The sequence below is a fragment of the Pristiophorus japonicus genome, chromosome 18 (assembly GCF_044704955.1).
Source record: "Pristiophorus japonicus isolate sPriJap1 chromosome 18, sPriJap1.hap1, whole genome shotgun sequence".
NCBI classification, from domain to species: Eukaryota; Metazoa; Chordata; class Chondrichthyes; family Pristiophoridae; genus Pristiophorus; species Pristiophorus japonicus.
Window position 1 is genome coordinate 46,688,564 of NC_091994.1, and position 21,475 is coordinate 46,710,038.

A 21,475-nucleotide genomic window follows, 5' to 3' on the forward strand; every position below is an offset into this window, starting at 1 on the left:
CTCAAGAAACCAGTTCAAGGCACGTTTACCTGCTGCACAAGTCTATTGGCATGACCATAACTTTACAAATGCAGAGGCAATAAACCTGCTCTTCCAGATAAAGGTAACTAAATATTAAGGCCAAAGCTATTGTCTTCGGTCCCTGCCACAAACTCCATTCCCTATGACTGACTACATTCTTCTCCCTGGCCATGTCTGAGGCTGAACCAGATCGTTTGCAACATTGGAGTCCTATTTGACCCAGAGATGAGCTTCCGACTCCATCTCCGCTCCTTCACCAAGACCGCCTACTTTCACCTCGGTAACATCTCCCATCTCTGCCCCTGCCTCAGCTCATCTGCAGCTGAAACCCTCATCCATGTCTTTGTTGCCGCTAGACGACTATTCCAATGCTGTCCTAGCTGGATTCCCACCTTGCACCCTCGGTAAACTTAAGCTCCTCTAAAACTCGGCTGCCCGTATAATAACTCGCTCCAAGTCCCATTCACCCATCACCCCTGCGCTGGCTGGCTTACATTGGGTCCTGGTCTGGCAATGCCTTGATTTTAAAATTCTTCTCCTTGTTTTCAAATCCCTCTATGGCCTCAGCCCTCTCTGTAATCTCCTCCAGCCCTATAATCTCCAAGATCTCCACCACCACCTTCTCAAGGGCAATTAGGGATGGGGCAATAAATGCTGGCCTTACCAACAACAACCACATCCCAAAAATGAATAAAAACTTGTGTTTTTTTTTAACAATTAAAAATTCGTGCTATCTTTCCAGTTTAGGAAATTAATCAGTTTAATTGCATTCAGCTAAATATAGTTCCTCACCATTAACAGCTTATATCTGTGTGGTCCGGTTTCCCTCATGTAATAAAATCACACCCACTGAGGCTACACTCGAGGCTGTGTCACATATGCAAAAAGGGCTCATTAGTCCATCACTCTCCTACAGGCCTTTATACTTCCCAACTCTGGTAATGCAATGTCACCTCTGGGGTAACCTTGGTTTATAAGGCAAAGAAACCCAAATGGTAATTGTTTTGTAAATGAAAGACTGTCCATCAAACGCTCCTTTATGTTATAATTGAACAATAAGGTTCTGACATTTAAATTTACCTCATACTTTTGTGGTTCAGTAGTTCATCAACTACCAATATATGCCAGGAGTAATGCTGTGATTTTGCAATTTTTTGCATAGTCCCTAAAATATCCTATTTACCTGTAATTAAATCAGCACATATTTTATATCCATTCTGATAGTACACCATATTTTATATCTACATTGCTCTTAACTGTACAAATTGCGGCACGAAAGGCAATAATGAAGAAATCAGTACTTTGGGCACTGGCTTGAACAAAATGCTGAGGATAGCATTAACCCATAGCTAATTCCCGATTGGCAGCATAGATTTTAGTACGGCCATTCGAATTGGGAGATTACTAACTGTGAAACATTTTGCTACCCACTCTTTTGCTCGAGATTCAACTCCACATTCATCAGCTTCCTTTAGCCGCCATCCTCAATGTTCACTACCTCAGTCCTCTTGCAGTGCAATGGCTCAATTAAATCCTGATTCAGATGTCTTTCAGTGGGCCACTAAAAATCTTGATTACGTCAATATTTGAGAGACAGGGGTGAAATTCAACTTCCATGGGGGCACAACACTGATGGTATCCACCCCGCCAGATTTTCCTTTCCCTGAAGTCAATGGAAAGGAATTTCAGGCGAGATGTATAACAGTAGCCAATCCGCTACCGAAGTTTCCTCACAACCTTTACAAGTCTGAAAGCCCCTACCTCTCGTCTTAGATGAAGGAGGTCTAAGGGTGGAGGCACCAATCAACATAGTTCATCTCACTACCTCCACTGATCACAAATACATTTCCAAAGCTGCTAAAACAACCTCTAAGAAACTCAGTTTACTTCTGCATGACAAATATTTATTTTCCCCAACCATAATTCCTAACTCTTTAGTCTGTCTAAATTGTATCTCATGGATGGGAAGGTTCTATCGTCTCTCGAACAGGGCACAAGAAAAATGTTCGCCTGAATTGCAACTTTTGTTTCATTCTTAACCTTACATTCACTCCAACAAAATCTTTCTTATTTTACTCTATTTCATCAATACTACTGTGATCATTGATCCTTTCAACTATCGCCTCTCGTTGCTTCAAAGCCAGCCAATACATTCTTCTACCTCCCTACACCCTGACCCAGGTCCATCACTCCACCATTTCCCTTGAGCCCTTCCATGCCAGCTGATCGCTTACTCCCACCTCCATTACACTCTCCTCTTCTGCCCTTCGGGACCAAAACCTTTATCCATGTCTGTCACCTTTTGACTCCAATGGCCTCCTTACTGATCTCCCATTCTCCACCTTCCATAAATGGCAACTTGCCCAAAACGTAGCTGCCCTGTACCCTGGACATGTCCCATTTGTCCATCAGCCACCGCCCTCATTGATCGACACCAGCGACTATGTCCTTCTAAATTTAAAATCCCCGTCCTTGGCATCAAATCCACCCCTATGCTTGCCCCACTGTATCTCTGCCACCTGCACCAGCATTGCATCTTTGAATCTTCTGACCCTTTTGTGGATTTCCCTCTCCCCTCAACCCTCCAATGATGGCAAAGCTTTCTGGCACCTTGGCCCTACTCTCTGGAATTCTGTTCCTAGACTTCTTTGGTTTCTCCACGCTTTTAAAAACCGACTCTTTGAGCAAGCCTTCCTAATCTCTTCACCCATAACATTTGGCAGTTTGGCTCAGCAGGTACCACGGTCACCTCTCCGTTTTCCCTCAAGCAACATCATCATCATAGGCAGTCCCTCGAAATCGAGGAAGATTTGCTTCCACTCCAAAAGTGAGTTCTCAGGTGACTGAACTGTCCAATATGGAAATTACAGTCTCTGTCACAGGTGGGGCAGAAATTGGTTGAAGGAAAGGGTGGCTGGGGAGCTTGGTTTGCCGCACGCTCCTTCCACTGTCTGCACTTTCCCTCAAGCAACATTACCAATAAAAGATTAACTGTCATTCATTTGCTGCTTTGGGACCTTGCTGTGTCCAAATTAGCTGTTGCATTTATCTACAAAACAACAGCGAATGTATTTCAAAAGTAATTAATTGACTGTGAAACAATTTGAGATGTTCTTAATGTGAAAGGTGCCATATAAAATGCAAGTTACAGGTATTTCTTTCAATGGCTCAGCATTTCTATATTCCTCCATATATTTTTTGCTTATTACTACTAATTTTTTCTCTTTGCTCTGTAAAGTGCCTCTACATTACATGTCTTATATAAATGCAAGTTGTTGCATCGAAATTGAGACTCCTCAGGCACCTACTGTAACTCATTCTTCACCAATATCTTAGTCTTTTAATTACTATCTCCCAATTTACCTTGTCTTTTCTTTTACACAGTTCACCTGGATGCTGTCTTGCACTATGTTGTATGGCTGATTATCTTTGATTCGCAATTGAAAACAAGATCTAAGCTTCAGTTTCACAACAACCTATGCTTCGGAGCAACACTAATCGTTACAGCCTGTTAGAGAAGACACGTTGAAGTTCCTATTTCCTTTGAAAAGAACCAGAAACAAATTCACTCACCCTCGTCACTGGATGCTTCCAGTTTGACCACCGACAGTAGCGATCTAGCTGGTGGTTTGCTGAACGGATGGCGGCGGCTCTTTGTGATCTCCTTCTTCAACTTTGGATAAACTGGGGGCAACTGAAAAAATTAAGAAATCAAAATTAGACTATAAAATTCATGGGACATGAAGCAATTACAAAGCTTGGATTTATGCCTAATGGTTCAGTAACTAAACACATGAGCAATGTGGTACAGGCCAATATTGCACAGGAGAGTCCTATGGTTCAGTCGCTGTGCTGTACTGAGGTAGATGCAAACTTTTCACGCGAACCAAGCCAGTGTGTGTTGCTTGCTATTTTGACCGCAAAAATGATTACAGCGAAGACCCATCCTCACCCAATGGCCACACACCCATTTTCCAGTATGCCTTACTGGGCAGAATAGGGGGAGGGGGGGGGGGGTGGGCACTGAAGCCAATTGTAGTGCACCGACATCTGCCCTATTTGAGACCAACTAATTGATTACATGTCAGTGATCGTACCTGGGACCTTCCTGGTCATTGTCAGACTAGGCAGTGCATTTAGTCATTGAGCTATTATGGCAGCTACATTAACAGGTAGTTATGACTATCCAGCTCCTTTCAACATTGTTACTTCATGTTTTTAGTTCCCAAGTTTATTAGTTTTAAAAATCCCTAGAAACATATAAATGGCTTTCATTAACTGGTATTAATGTGAAAATTCTTCCATTCAAACCATTCCTAAAATAGTTACCAACACAGGTGTTGTATTGCAGTTTCTGCTTTTACCCAAGGCCATACTCATGTGTCAGAAAGATTTATTCCACTGCATTTCTAACAGACACATCTGAACAAAGCACTGCAGTTTACGCTTGCAAACAAGAGAAAACTTGGATTATTAGCAATCTTGTGTGCAAGGTACGAGAGAAAATAACAGAAGAAATAAGAGCAGGAGTAGGCCATTTGGCCCCTTGAGCCTGCTCCACCATTCATGGTTGATCTGATCATGGACTCAACTCCACTTCCCTGCCCGCTCCCCATAACCCTTTATTGCCTTAGCGCTCAAAAATGTCTATCCCCGCTTTAAATATATTCAATGACCCAACCTCCTCAGCTCTCTGGGGCAGAGAATTCCAGAGATTTACAACATCCTCCTCATCTCAGTTTTAAATGGGCGGCCCCTTATTCTGAGACTATGTCCCCGAGTTTTAGTTTCCCCTGAGTGGAAATATCCTCTCTGCATCCATCTTGTCGAGCCTCCTCATTATCTTACATGTTTCAATAAGATCACCTCTCATTCTTCTGAACTCCAATGTATATAAGCCCAACCTATCTTCCATAAGTCAACCCCCTCATCTCCGGAATCAACCTAGTCAACCTTCTCCAAAGCAAGTATATCCTTCCTTAAATATGGAGACCAAAACTGTACGCAGTACTCTAGGAGGGATTTAAAAACAAGGACAAAGAATTTAGATTGCGGCATCTTTAAGGGCATACAAAACCAATAAACAGGAAGTGCCTTATTGTCACTTTGGCTCAGTTGGTAGGCCTCTTGCTTTTGGATCAGATGGTTGTGGGTTTACAATCACTACTGAGGGAGTGCTGCACTGTAAAACATCGACTCCTTCAGATGCGGGGTTGACCCGAGAACATGTTTGCCGGCTCTATCGAATAGTACCACAGGATTATCCAACGCCCATCTGAAGCTGCAGAGCAGGCAGGTTCTCAGTACAATCTTACATCTGGCGGGGGCCTCATCCAACAGTGCAACACTCGCATCACTGGTGAACACAAACCACCACCATCTGATCCAGCTTGGAACGAGGAAAGGAAATCCCACACAGTTGAGCTATTTGTTAAATAGCATGTTGTCTGTACTGTCCCTGATTTTTTTCCTCCAAGATCTGATTGAATCATTTAAAATGAACTGATTAATTACTGTTCAAAGACAGACTGTTCACATTGGCCCATTCAGGCATATTAATGGATTTTCAGTATATCCATTTGCTACAGAAGCCCAGGTGCTGATGAGATTAATTGTTTTTAGATTATTACAGTATCATTTCCAAGATTTTCAAACTTGAAACCATGTTAATTGTAATTATGGATGTCACCAGAATATACACGGTTCAGTCCAGCCAAAATAGCTCTGACAAGACATTTTCATTAAGTGGCATATTGTGCAGAGAGAGATATTGACCACCTGTACTTTTATTATAAAATGTGGTATATATGTTAGGCACAACAGAGATGGTATTGGATAGGTGAAAAAACAAGGTGCTTGTTATAGGAAATGGGGTATGGGGCAGCAACCCACCATGCGATTGAGTGCTATTCTCCTCCAACTTTAGGGTTACTGGAAATAAACAGCATGCTAATCTTATGCAGGGGACTTAGCAGATTAATATATTTTTTTAAATATGTATGTTTTGCATGTTTACTTTTATTCTGAAACACCCAGAACCGTAGCAGTGTTTTGTTAAAACAAGTTTCAGAAAATTACTAAAAAGACAATGCTGCCAGAGTCTTCATATTCAGAACCGCTGATTGTATACAGGAATTTCAGTATTACTATCTGCCAACATATGGCAAATGAAAATTGTAGATACTCCCTCAAATTCGTATTATCTTTACCCCATTTTAGATCGGTTTTCCGTAGCAAGGAGGGTACATAAATTGACCTTAATCTTCCCAATGGCTGGCTATAGGCTATTACTGTGGGTATTATAGATGCCATCCGTATGAGAAGAATTCAGTGTAAATCCATCAATGAAACCCCTTCCTTGCTATACCTGTATTTCAGTAGTTTCGAAGCTGACATCCACACTTTCGTGGTCACTCGTCTCCTCCTCCATTGTGACTCCCTCGTTGCTCGTCTCCACTTCCTTCCATGCTGGCAATTTGTTCCTGGTGGCAAACTGCTCAAACGCCTGCTGACAGGACATGCGCTCCTTGTCGAACACCACTTTCTTCGATTTGGGGAGCACGTACACCATGGTAGTTTTGGCTCTGGGTTTAAATTCATCATCAGCAGTGGAATTGTCCGAGAGCATACTTGTTGTTGCAGAGGGAGAATCTGCTTGGGATGGTTCAATGCCATCGGTTGAGGTAGCTGCTGTTGTGTCTGTTTCCACACGCTTCTTTTTCTTTTCAATTTTGGATTTTGAGGAACGAGAGTATGTTTTCAGTGGCTTGCCATTTGCTGTTGACAGAAAAAGAAAGTGTACCCAAGATCTTACGTGTCATAGTCTTCACAATCAAAATGACCTATTAGAAATACACTGGTACAAACAGCAAAAGATCTCTCTACAGAGAAGGAAGAACCTAGCATTTTATTTCAGGCATCAGCTGTGGCTCAGTGTGTAGCAGCCTTGCCTGAGTCAGAAGGTTGTGGGTTCAAGTCCCACTCCAGAGACCCAAGCACAAAATCTAGGCTGACACTCCAGTGCAGTGCTGAGGGAGTGCTGCACTGTCGGAAGTGCTGGCTTTCAGATGAGAAGTTAAACCGATACCCGTTTGTCTTCTCACGTGGACGTAAAAGATCCCACAGCACTATTTCGACACAGAGCAGAAGAGCTCAGAGTCCTGGCCAATATTTATACATCACTAAAAAACAGATTATTTGGTTATCACGTTGATGTTTGTTGGACCTTGCTGTCTGCAAATTGGCTGCTGCGTTTTCTACATTACAACAGTTACACTTCAAAAGTATTTCATTAGCTCTAAAGCGCTTTGAGACCTCCAGAAGTCATGAAAGGTGTTTTACAAATGCAAGTTTTTCTTTATCTTTCGAACAAGTATACAGCTCAATTGTTCACAAGAAAGTGTTAAGCAAGGTAAAGGTAAGCAGCCTGGAAAAGCACTTTTCTCCCAGTTAGGCAGTGCCATGTTCAGAGAGCCAGAGCTATCTACCACACCAACTCCTCCCGGAGCACTACTTTTTCCAGTGAGACTTTCGCCAATCAAAAAATTTCAGAACAGCTGTGCGAGCGTTCATGGTAAAGTCTTTCACCTGGACCCGCGAGAAACCGGACCATAAAATAAATGATCAAGAAAAAAGCTGTTATTGATTTTCCTTAAAATCAATTCAGATACTAAAAGTACAGAACATGAAACCTACAAAACCAATGCTCAGTTTGGGTTCTGCCAGGACCTCTCGGCTCCAGACCTCATTACAGCCTTGGTCCAAACATGGACAAATGAGCTGAATTCCAGAGGTGAGGCATGTGTGACTGCCCTTGACATCAAGGCAGCATCTGACCGAGTGCGGCATCAAGGAGCCCTAATAACATTGAAGTCAATGGGAATCAGGGGGAAACTCTCCACTGGCTAGAGTTATACCTAGCACAAAGGAAGATGGTTGTGGTTGTTGGAGGTCAATCTTCTCAGCGCCAGGACAGTGTACTAGACCCAACCATCTTCAGCTGCTTCATCAATGACCTTCTCTCCATCACAAGGTTGTTGATTGCAGAGTGTTCAATTCCATTCGTAACTCCTCAGATAATGAAGCAGTTTGAGCCTGCATGAAGACCTAGATAACATTCAGGCTTAGGCTGATAAGTGGCAAGTAACATGTGCGTAACACAAGTCAAATCCCTCACTATCAACATCCTGAGGATCACCATTGACCAGAAACTTAAGTGGAACAGCCACATCAATACTGTGGCCACAAGAGCAGGTCAAAGGCTGGGTATTCTGCAGCGAGTGGCTCACCACCTGACTCCCCAAAGTCTTTCCACCATCTACAAGGCACAAGTGTGCTGGAATACTCTCCACTTGCCATGATAAGTGCAGCTCCAACAACACAAGAAGCTTGACATCATCTATGACAAAGCAGCCTGCTTGATTGAAGAACTTGGAGTGGGAGGGGGAGGATCCAGTTGTCGTGGTCCATGTAGGAACCAATGACATAAGTAGAGCTAAGAATGAGATCCTGTTTGAGGAACTAGGGTCTAAATTAATAAGCAGAACCTCAAGGGCAATAATCTCTGGATTACTACCTAAACCACGTGCAAATTGGCATAGGGTCAAGCAGATCAGAGAGTTAAATGCGTGGCTCAAAGAGTGGTGTGGGACGACGGGGTTTCAATTCATGGGGCACTGGCACCAGTATTGGGGAAAGAGGGAGCTGCTCCATTGGGACGGGCGCCACTTAAACCGGGTTGGGACCAGCCACCTTGTGAATCGAATAACTAGGGCTGCAGATATGGCTTTAAACTAAAAAATGGCGGGGTGGTGAAATTTGGATATCTAAAGAGATAGGTCAATGCAATAGAGCATTGTAGCGATTTGGGTAAAAAATAAGCGTGGCAGGAAGGGACAGAGGGTTTAATGGTAGCAGTGCAGCAGAGAATAAGGTCAGCAGGGAATAATGGTAAAAATAAATTAAAGACTCGTTATCTGAATGCACGGAGCATTTGTAATAAGATAGATGAACTAGTGGTACAAACAGAGATAAATGGGTTTAATCTAATAGCCATTACAGAGACGTGGTTGCAAAGTGACCAAGGTTGGGAACTAAATGTTCCAGGATATTTGGGAAAAGACAGGTAAGGGGGGGGGGGGGGGGGGGGGGGGGGAGGTGGGTGGGGGTAGCCCTGATAATAAACAATGACATAAGGACAGTAGAGAGAGGATTTCGGCTCGGAAGATAAGGAAGTAGAATCAGTATGGGTGGAGATAAGGAATAACAAGGGTCAGGAAACACTGGTGGGAGTAGTATATAGGCCCCCTAACAGTAGCTATACTATTGAACAGAATATTAATCAAGAATTAATAGGAGCTTTTAATAAAGATAATGCAATAATCGTGGGGGACTTCAATCTTCATATAGACCGGACAAATCAAATTCGTTAAGGTCGCCTGGAGGACGAGTTACTGGAATGCATTCGGGACAGTTTCCTAGAACAATAAGTCATAGAACCAACCAGGGAACAGGCTATTTTAGATCTTGTATTATGTAATGAGACAGGGTTAATTCGCAATCTCATAGTAAAGGAGCCTCCAGGCCAGAGTGATCATATGATAGAATTTCAAAATACACTTGAGAGTGACTTGCCCAAGTCCAAAACTAGAGTCTTAAACTTAAATAATGCCAATTACATAGGTATGAAGGGCGAGTTGGCTAAGGTAGATTGGAAAAATAGATTAAAGGGTGTGGCAGTAGATAAGCAGTGGCTAGCATTAAGAAATATTTCATAATTCTCAACAAAAATACATTCCATTGAGAAACAAAAACGACACAGGAAAACTGATCGATCTGTGACTAACTAAGGAAGTTAAGGATAGCATTAGATTGAAAGCAGAAGCTTATAATATTGCGAAGAATAGTAGTAAGCCTGAGGATTGGGAGAGTTTCAGAAGCCAGCAAAGGGTGACCAAAACATGGATAAAAAGGAAAAAAAATTGATTGAGAAAAAATTAGCAAGAAATATAAAAACAGATTGTAAGAGCTTCTACAAGTAGGTAAAAAGTAAGAGTAGCAAAAGTAAATATTGGTCCCTTAAAGGCTGAGGCAGGGGAAATTGTTATGGGGAAGAAAGAAATGGCAGAAATGTTGAACAAATATTTTGTATCTGTCTTCACAGTAGAAGATGCAAAAAGCATACCTAAAATGGTAGGCAAGAAAGGGTCTAATAAGGGTGAGGAAGTTAATGTAATTAATATAAGTAGAGAAAAAGTACTAGAGAAACTAATGTGAGTAAAAGCCGACAAATCTCCTGGATCCAACGGCCTCTATCCTCGGGTTCTAAAAGAGGTGGCTGCAGAGATAGTGGATGCATTGGCTTTGATCTTTCAAAATTCCCTAGATTCGAGAACAGTCCCAGCGGATTGGAAGGTAGCAAATGTAACATTGCTATTCAAGAAAGGAGGGAGAGAGAAAACAGGCCAGTTAGCCTGACATCAGTCGTTGGGAAAATGCTGGAATCCATTGTTAAGGAAGTGGTATCGGGGCACTTAGAAAATCATAACATGATTAGGCAGAGTTAACATGGTTTTTATGAAAGGGAAATCATATTTGACAAATTTATTAAGAGTTTTTTGAGGATGTAACTAGCAGGGTAGTTAAAGGGGAATCAGTGGATGTAGTATGTTTGGATTTTCAAAAGGCATTCGATAAGGTGCCACATAAAAGGTTATTACAGAAGTTAAGGGCTCATGGGATTGGAGGTAATGTATTAGCATGGATAGAGGATTGGTTAACGGACAGAAAACAGAGTAGGGATAAACAGGTCTTTTTCAGGTTGGCAGGCTGTAACTAGTGGGGTGCCGCAAGGATCAGTGCTGGGGCCTCAGCTATTTACAATCTATATTAATGACTTGGATGAAGGGACTGAGTGTAATGTATCCAAGTTTTCTGATGATACAAAGCTAGGTGGGACAGTAAGCTGCGAAAACACAAAGCATCTCCAAATGGATATAGATAGACTAAGTGAGTGGGCAATTAGGTAGTGAATAGTGTATAATGTAGGGACATGTGAGGTTATTCACTTTGGTAGGGAGAATAGAAAACAAAATAGTTTTTAAATAGTGAGAAACTTTTAAATGTTGGGTGTTCAGAGAGATTTGGTGTCCTTGTGCAAGAAACACAGAAAGCTAGCATGCAGGTACAGCAAGCAATAAGGAAGGCAAATGACATGTTGTCCTTTATTGCAAGGGGGTTGGAGTATTAGAGTAAGGAAGTCTTGTTACAATTGTACAGGGCCTTGGTGAGATCACACCTGGAATACTGTGCACAGTTTTGGTCTACTTACCTAAGGAAGGATATACTTGCCTTGGAGGCGGCACAAGGAGGTTCACTAGGTTGATTCCTGGGATGAGAGGGCTGTCTTATGATGAGAGATTGTGCAGAATGGGCCTACACTCTCTGGAGTTTAGAAGAATGAGAGGTGATCTCATTGAAACATACAAGATTCTGAAGGGGATTGTCAGGGTAGATGCTGAAAGGTTGTTTCCTCTGGCTGGAGAGTCTAGAACTAGGGGGCGCAGTCTCAAGATAAGGCAGAGATGAGGAGGAATTTCTTCCCTCAGAGGGTAGTGAATCTTTGGAATTTTCCGCCCTAGAGGGCTGTGGATACTGAGTCTCTGAATATATTCAAGGCTGAGATAAATAGATTTTGAGAGTCTAAGGGAATCAAGGGATGTGGCGATCGGGCAGGAAAGTGGAGTTGAGGTCGATGATCAGCCATGATCTTATTAAATGGCGGAGCAGTTTCTAGGGGCCGTATGGCCTACTCCTGCTCCTATTTTTTATGTTGATTGGCAAACTATTCTCCACCAGCGCACCTTGTCTGCAGTGTGTACCATCTATAAGATGCACTGCAGCAACTCTCCTAAACTTCTTCGACAGCACCGCCCAAACCCGTGACCTCTACCACCTACCCTCTCCAAGGTCCCCTCCAAGTCACACACCATCCTGACATGGAAATATATCACCGTTCCTTCATCATCTCTGGGTCAAAATCCTGGAACTCACTCTCTAACTGCACTGTGGGAGTACCTTCACCACATGGATTGCAGCGACGACTCACCACCACCACCTTCTCAAGGGCAATTAGGGATGGGCAATAAATGCTGGCCTTGCCAGTGATGCCCACATCCAGTGAATGAAATAAAATAAACTTCAAATGAGAATCTTTATGACAATTTTCTAGTCTTCTGCAGCTGACCAAATAATTTGAACTGGCAAACCTTCTATTGAACGGAACTAAGCTACTTCACTTCTTTTACTTCAGTACTATGGCAAGCACACAGTTCCAGGTGTTATAAGAAATAGGAGTAGATCATTTGGCCCCTCGAGTCTGCTCCGCCATTCAATAAGATCATGGTTGATCTTATCATGGACTCAGCTCCACTTCCCTGCCTGCTCCCCATAACCCTTTATTCTCTCATCACTCAAAAATCTGTCTATCTCCACCTTAAATATATTCAATGACCCAGCCTCCACAGCTCTCCGGGGCAGAGAATCCAATAGATTTCAGAGAAGAAATTTCTTCTCATTTCAGTTTTAAATGGGTGGCCCCTTATTCTAAGACTATGTCCCTTAGTTTTAGTTTCCCCGATGAGTGAAAATATCCTCTCTGCATCCACCTTGTCGAGCCCCCTCATTATAAGTTTTAATAAGATCACCTTTCTGAACTCCAATGTGTATCGGCCTAACCTATCCTCATAAGTCAACCCCTGCATCTCCGAGTGAACCTTCTCTGAACAGCCTCCAATGCAATTATATTCTTCCTTAAATACGAAGACCACACTGTATGCAGGTGTGGCCTCACCAATACCCTGTACACTCGTAGCAGGACTTCTCTGCTTTTATACTCTATCCCCCTTGCAATAAAAGCCAACATTCTATTTGCCTTCCTGATTACTTGCTGTACCTGCATACTAACTTTTTGTGTTTCATACACAAGGATCCCAGGTCCCTCTGTACTGCAGCACTTCGCAATTTTTCTCCATTTAAATTAGAATTTGCTTTTCTATTTCTTCTGCCAAGATGGATAACCTCACATTTTCCCACATTATACTCCATCTCCCAAATTTTTGCCCACTCACTCAGTCTGTCTATATCCCTTTGCAGATTTTTTGCATCCTCCACACAAATTTGCTTTCCCACCCATCTTTGTATCATCAGCAAACTTGGTTACATTACACTCGATCCCTCTGTTAGTGTTAGTGTTTTATCAGAAGAATCACTCAACACTCAGAGTCGGTTCCAACGCCAATGCGGCCTTTATTAACGCCAGCGGGGAAGAAGCCTCAGGACTGGATCCAGGCACTTCTCTCCGCAGAACAAAGGGTTTCATGGATCTTTATATGTTTTACAACAGTTTACTACAGTTAACCTTCATCCAAGTCATTAATATAGATTGTAAATAGTTGAGGACCCATCACCGATCCCTGCGGCACCCTAGTAGTCACTGTTTGCCAACCGGAAAATTACCCATTTATCCCGACTCTCTGTTTTCTGTTGGGAAGCCAATCCTCTATCCATGCTAATATATTATCCCCAACCCCGTGAACTTTTATCTTGTGCAGTAACCTCTTCTTATGTGGCACCTAATCAAATGCCTTCTGGAAATCCAAATACATCACATCCACTGGTTCCCCCTTATCTGGTTGGCAATCAGTAATGACTGGGGTGCTGCAGGGATCAGTTCTGGAACCCCAACTATTTACAATCTATATTAACGACTTGGAAGAGGGGACTGAGTGTAACGTAGCCTAGTTTGCTGACAATATAAAGATGAGAGGAAGGGCAATGTGTGAGGAGGACATAAAGAGGCTGCAGGAGGACATAGACAGGCTAAGTGAGTGGGCAAGAATTTGGCAGATGGAGTATAATGTTGGAAAGTGTGAGGTCATGCACTTTGGCAGAAAAAAAATCAAAGAGCAAGTTAATATTTAAATGAGGAAAGATTGCAAAGTGCTGCAGTACAGCGGGACCTGGGGGTACTTGTGCATGAAACACAAAAGGATAGTATGCAGGTACAGCAAGTGATCAGGAAGGCCAATGGAATCTTGGCGTTTACTGCAAAGGGGATGGAGTATAAAAGCAGGAAAGTCTTGCTACAGCTATATAAGGTATTGGTGAGACCACACCTGGAATACTGCGTGCAGTTTTGGTTTCCATATTTATGAAAGGATGTACTTGCTTTGGAGCCAGTTCAGAGAAGGTTCACTGGGTTGATCCCGGGGATGAGGGGGTTGACTTATGAGGAAAGGTTGAGTACGTTGGGCCTCTACTCATTGGAATTCAGAAGAATGAGAGATGATCTTATCGAAATGAGGGGGCTTGACAAGGTGGATACAGAGAGGATGTTTCCACTGGTGGGGGAGACTAGGATTAAAGGGCATGATCTTAGAATAAGGGGCCGCCCATTTAGAACTGAGATGAGGAGAAATTTCTTCTCCGAGGGTTGTGAATCTGTGGAATTCGCTGCCTCAGAGAGCTGTGGAAGCTGGGACATTAAATAAATTTAAGAACGAAATAGATAGTTTCTTGAGCGATGAGGGAGATGAGGCGTTATGGGGAGCGGGCGGGGAAGTGGAGCTGAGTCCATGATCAGATCAGCCATGATCTTATTGAATGGCGGAGCAGACCCGAGGGGCCTTATGGCCTACTCCTGCTCTTATTTCTTATGTTCTTATATTATACATAGAAACATAGAAAATAGGTGCAGGAGTAGGTCATTCGACCCTTCGAGCCTGCACCGCCATTCAATGAGTTCATGGCTGAACATGCAACTTTAGTACCCCATTCCTGCTTTCTCGCCATATCCCTTGATCCCCCTAGTAATAAGGACTACATCTAACTCCTTTTTGAATATATTTAGTGAATTGGCCTCAACAATTTTCTGTCCACCCTGCCTGTTACATCCTCAAAGAACTCTATCAAATTTGTCAAACATGATTTCCCTTTCATAAACCCATGATGACTCTGCTTGATTGAATCATGTTTTTCCAAATGTCCCATTATTGCTTCCTTAATAACAGACTCTGGCATTTTCCCAATGACAGATGTTAGGCTAACTGGTCTATTAGTTTCCTGCTTTTAGTCTGCCTCCTTTTTTAAATAGGGGCGTTACATTTGCGGTTTTCCAATCTGCTGGGACCGCCCCTGAATCCAGGAATTTTGGTAGATTACAACCAATGTATCCACTATCTCTGCAGCCACTTCTCCCAAGACCCTAGGATGTAAGGCATCAGGTCCAGGGGACTTGTCCGACTTTAGTCCCATTATTTTACCTAGTATCACTTCATTAGTGATAATGATTGTATTAGGTTCCTCCCTTCCTTTCACCCCTTGATTATCCACTATTGAGATGTTTTATTCAGTGTCTTCTACCGTGAAGACTCTATACAAAATATTTGTTCACCATCTCTGCCATTTCCCTGTTCTCCATTATTAATTCCCCAGTCTCATCTTCCAGGGGCCCAACACTTACTTTTACACTCTTTTCCTTTTTATCTACCTGTAGAAACTCTTATTATCTGTTCTTATATTTCATACCAGTTTACTTTCATAATCTTTCCTCTCAATCATTTTTTTTAATCATTCTCTGCTGGCTTTTAAAAATTTCCCAATCCTCTGGCCTCCCACTAGTCTTGGTCATATTGTATACCTTTGTTTTTAACTTGATACCCTTATTTCGTTAGTTAGCCACGGATGGTTATCCCTTCTTAGTCTTTCCTTCGCATTGGGATATATTCTTATTGCGAGTTATGAAATATCTCCTTAAATGTTTGCCACTGCTCATCAACCGTCCCATTCTTTAGTCCATTTCCCAGTCCATTTTAGCCAACTTTGCCCTCATACCTTTGTAGTCTTGTTTATTTAAGCTTAAGAACCTGGTTTGAGAACCAACTTTCTCACTCTCCAGCTGAATTTGAAATTCAACCATATTATGGTCACTCATTCCCAGAGGATCTTTTACGAGATCATTTATTAATCCTGCCTCATTACACAGTCCTAGATCTAAGATGACCTGGTTGGTTCCGCAACATACTGTTACATAAGAACATAAGAAATAGGAACAGGAGTAGGCAATACGGTCCCTCGAGCCTGCTTCGCCATTTAATAAGATCATGGCTGATCTGATCATGGACTCAGCTCTACTTCCCCGCCCACACCCCATATCGTTTAAGAAACACTCTATTTCGGTCTTAAATTTATTCAATGTCCCAGCTTCCACAGCTCTGAGGCAGTGAATTCCACAGATTTACAACCCTCAGAAGAAATTTCTCCTCATCTCTGTTTTAAATGGGTGACCCCTTATTCTAAGATCATGCCATCTAGTTCTAGTCTCCCCATCAGTGGAAACATCCTCTCTGCATCCACCTTGTCAAGCCCCTCATAATCTTATACGTTTCGATAAGATCACCTCTCATTCTTCTGAATTCCAATGAGTAGAGGTCCAACCTACTCAACCTTTCCTCATAAGTCAAACCCCTCATCCCCGGAATCAACCTAGTGAACCTTCTCTGAACTGCCTCCAAAGCAAGTATATCCTTTCGTAAATATGGAAACCAAAACTGTACGCAATATTCCAGGTGTGGCCTCACCAATACCTTATATAGCTGTAGCAAGACTTCCCTGCTTTTATACTCCATCCGCTTTGCAATAAAGGCCAAGATACCATTGGCCTTCCTGATCACTTGCTGTACCTGCATACGATCCTTTTGTGTTTCATGCACAAGTACCCCCAGATCTCGCTGTACTGCTGCACTTTGCAATCTTTCTCCATTTAAATATTAACTTGCTCTTTATTTTTTTTCTGCCAAAGTGCATGACCTCACACTTTCCAACATTATACTCCATCTGCCAAATTTTTGCCCACTCACTTAGCCTATGTCCTTTTGCAGATTTTTTGTGTCCTCCTCACACATTGCTTTTCCTCCCATCTTTGTATCATCAGAAAACTTGGCTACGTTACACTCAGTCCCTTCTTCCAAGTCGTTAATATAGATTGTAAACAGTTGGGGTCCCAGCACTGATACCTATTCATGGAAACTATCTCGGATACACTCTATGAACTCCACCTCATGGCTACCCTGGCCAATTTGCTTTGTCCAATCAATATGAAGGTTAAAATCACCCATGATTATTGCTGTTCCTTTATTACAGACCTCCATTCTTTCTTGATTTATACTCCGTCCAACAGTGTAGCTACATCCACCAGCATCTTTTTCCCTTTATTATTCCTTAGCTCCACCCAAACTAATTCAACATCTTGATCCTCTGAGCCAATATCGTTTCTCACTAAGGCACTGATCCCATCCTTTATTAACAGTGCTACCCACCTCCTTTTCCTTTCTGTCTGTCCTTCCGAATTGTCAAATATCCCAGAATATTTAGTTCCCAGTCCTGGTCACCTTGCAACCACATCTCTATAATGGCTATCAGATCACACCCATTTGTATCTATTTGTGCCGTCAACTCATCTATTTTGTTACGAATGCTACGTGCATTTAGACAATGAGCTTTTAAAACATTTTTTTTTTTTAACCCTTTTTTCCTGCTCGTTTCTTCTGTCCTTCAAACTCACTTTCTACATTGTTGCTTCCCAATTCCAGCTTTACTCCCCTCCCCAATGAATCTATTCTCAGGTTCCCATCCCCCTGCCAAGCTAGTTTAAACCCTCGCCAACAGCACTAGCAACCCCCTCCCCCCCGTAAGGATATTGGTCCAGGTTATACGACAAAAACTTCAACAATTATCCTTCTTTAAATTCTTTCACTATTGTTTCATTCATAAAATACATCTGCTCAGCAGGTTCAATGTGAGTTTATAATTTCAGGAATTATTAGTGCAAAGTTGCATTTCCACTGCCTCTCAGCTCTACAGAATGAACACTTTTAATTCAGATGTTCCATTGAGCAGCATGTTCCAGGTTTTACACTCAATAGGATTAAAGCTCAGAGTTGAGCAGCATTTGTAAAAGCTCAAGCAACAAAACCAAAATAACATACTGCTGAGCGAAGAAAGCATATGTCAGTTTTCAAGGGCAGCAGCATGAAGGTGTGCAAATTGCCAGTCTCACAATATGGAAAATAAATTAGGCTCTGCCCCAGTCCTACTTCAAACTGAAACAGAAGGTTAAGACTGGCAATTGGAGCCTCCAAAATCAAACAGGCCTGGGGCTGGAGGCAATGACTGCAGGGTTGTAGATTCTGCGTCCTGGAAGTAACCCCTGCCCCCCGGGATAATGGAATTGGAAGTTAAGCACAAGTCCTCAGATTTTGGTCTAACACATATCATACGGCAATACCACATTCACAGAAGTGAACACAAATACAAAACAAATAACAAAAGAAACAGTTATTTTACTAATAAAATAGAGGCAAAAATAAGTGAATTGTTATGTATCTTCTCCCACAAAAATTCTGCCAGATAACTGGAGTGTGGATAATGGAGGTTCCATTGTACTTTAGTCAGAAAGCCATTAATCTACCCATTAAGGATAGATTATTTTGGTCCATTGCATTCAATTACATCTCAATCATACCCAATAAAAAGCACAGGTCAAAGACTTCAACTACTGTACTTCTGTAGTGAAGGTTACATTTCATAGTGGAAATATTACAACACAAGAAAGCATGAACTATTCCGTCAAGAATGCACTCAATTTAAAATATCTCTTGCAAAAAAAAAAGTAAAGATTCCGTACTTTCTGGCAAGCCAATGTCCTCAATCTGGGTGCTGTGTTCAAAATGCTGCCTCTTGCAGTTTTCGGAGGTAACTCTCAAGATGTTCTATCAGATGCCCTAGAGTTCTGGGACATCTGACAAAGTTTCACAATGACATTAGTGGAGTCCAGAAAAACTGGGCTCTCGCTTCTGGTCGGAAGCACCCGGGCGCGACCCGCTCCGGGGACAGTGGCAGGTGGGGAGTTTGACTGGGGCGGTACACCTGTCACACTGTAACGCAGGTGTCCTAAGGTGAGAATTTTCAGATCAGATATTCCCAGAGGCACTCCAGGTGCAATTTATATTTCTCCGGGGGGGGGGGGGGGGAGCAAAAATACTCCATGTGCAATTTTCAGCGTGCAATTATGCTTTCAGATATCTTATTAACCACAAACAATGTAACAGCATTTCTGAGAATTTTCTTGCTTTAATTTTTGTTTTGGGGAGGGGTTAATGGGAGGGAACAATCTAAATTCTACCTGGAATTCTTTGGTGCACCAATTGACCAGTACAGTACTGCAATGTTTGTACTTTTAAGCTTTCACACTTTCTAGATCCCAACTTGTCGAAACTTGGAACTTGGTTTATGTGGAAGGAACGTGAATCATGTGTTTTTCAGAGCCTAAGCGGTTGGGACCTGGGTTTAAATTTAGCCCAAGCTGATGGGATCGAAAATGTGTGCGTACACATATATGCGTGTCTTTCTTTCTTCCCAAGTTGCTCGGCATCCAGTGAAATGAATTTAATATACAAATCCAATTCCTGGATTTAATAATGTTACTACAAAACACAAGTTACTGCTTATTCACAATTTCCTGGAAATTGTGGAAATGGAGAAGACACACTGGTTTACAAGAAATGTTCTTGAGTGGAATGAAGAGCATTACTGGAGAAGAGTGCCTACAGATAATCTGTGCTATACTCAATATGAGAATGTTAGGTGCTGACATGCTGTTTATAAAGTGGAAAAGTGCTTCAATCCACAGCATTGACATTCTTCATGTTGACAAGCAAAAAGCTTCACTGAAGAGGGAAAAATAGAATGATGCTGTCTTTTGGTATTCGATTTATTATGCTTATCCATTTACGTGCATTAATTCCTCCGGGAGGTGTACTTAAGCATTCAGCATAGCAAAGTTGAAAATAGCACAAGGTCTTTTCTGTAAGGCATAAGGGAAGTGGGGGAAAGTGGATAAAAAAAATGCAGAGAGACATGCATTTTGATATCAGCTGTGCACCCTTTGTTCAGGAAGCTCCACCAGTGTGCTGAATCACTTTGCCTTTAATCCATTCCATACTACATCTGTGAGAACTTCATGCGCATTCACTGGGTGCCAACAGGGAAAATATTCGATTCCACAGCACCAATAATCTCCACTGCAACCGACATATATATAAAAATACATTTGAAAGAAAAAAAAAAAAAGTGGTTTTATACACACCTGAAAAACGGTGATCGAACAAATTTTCTGTGAGGTCACCTTGGCCTAGCTCCAAGATCGTAACCTTATTGGGTTTGCTGTCTTCTTCTGTGTCCATTGTTCTTTTGTGCTCCTCCTTTACCTTGACCTCATCTTCTGTCACATCTTTCCCAGAGGGTTCTTCAGCAGCAGCCTCACTCAGTGGTCTCTGGTCTTCAGTTTTCTGCTTCCTGGTCTGCGTTCTTCGCCGATGGGATCTACAGCAGATTTTTAGGGAAGGGTGAACATATGAATCGCAAAAAAAATTGAAGGGGAGGTGAGAAAAAGATTCTTCACACAGAGGGTGGTCACTATGTGCAATATCCTGCCACAAACTGCTGTTGAAGCACATTAAATACTTTTAAAATGAATTAGATAATTGCTTGAAAGAAAGATCAAAGGGTATGGGGAGTGAGCAGGAGTGGGATTGACGAGATGGATCATGTGGAGAAAAACACCAGCACATACTTGATGGTCAAATGGCCAATTTCTTTTCTAAAACATTCCTAATTCTATTTCCCTGGTTGAATTTAGTCTGTATGGGATGTATATGCGCACACATTTATTTTGAAAAAGGATTTTTTTTTATCACTGAGCAACAGTGTACCAACAGCAGATACCTCAAATTATTGAGACTATCAGTTCGCAAATTTACCACAAAACTGCTTAAAAATAGATGAGGGCCTGAAGCGCTGCTTTCAATGCCTACCAGAGTCTCTCTGCAGCCTAAAACGGGAGAGGGACAATGCATTGCCCATCACTATAAACCAGTCAATGTACTAAAACAATACATCATATAACCAAGGCGAGATTTAAAAAAATTACACATTATCAATGTTGATTCAGGTTTCTCCAAGAAGGATTCACATGTGGAAGCAAAATTTCCAACAGAATTTCTAACATTACTTCATGGGCAAGTTTAAAGATTTTTTCCAGAATTGTACAATTAAAAAAAAATTAAATTAACTGTACATAAACTGACCCGAGTAAAGAAGGAAAATGGTGCCAAAAAGCTATTTGAAAAAAATAATTTGATTGGTTTACTGTGTGGCAGTTGCAGGCTCCTAACTCGTCCGTTGAAAAATATGGAAACATAGAAATTTACAGCGCAGAAGGAGGCCATTTCAGCCCATCACGCCCATGCCGGCTGACAAAGAGCCACACGGTCCTCGGTCAGCAGCCCCTGAAGTTAACATATAAACCTATGAACAATGAACAATGGCGGACATGTAA

At 42.0% G+C, this 21,475-nt stretch overlaps 1 protein-coding gene across 3 annotated transcripts in view; it reads right to left on the minus strand.

The window, feature by feature from the left end:
• The window catches only part of kdm4b (lysine (K)-specific demethylase 4B), a 555,684-nt gene that overhangs the window by 123,437 nt on the left and 410,772 nt on the right, over nt 1-21,475 (minus strand). For all 3 annotated transcript variants that reach the window (XM_070859945.1, XM_070859943.1, XM_070859944.1), the window contains 3 exons: nt 20,225-20,460; nt 6,389-6,798; nt 3,595-3,715 (listed from right to left, as the gene is read on the minus strand). In XM_070859945.1, the coding sequence (XP_070716046.1) occupies nt 3,595-3,715; nt 6,389-6,798; nt 20,225-20,460 (767 nt within the window). The remainder of the gene's footprint in view (nt 1-3,594; nt 3,716-6,388; nt 6,799-20,224; nt 20,461-21,475) is intronic.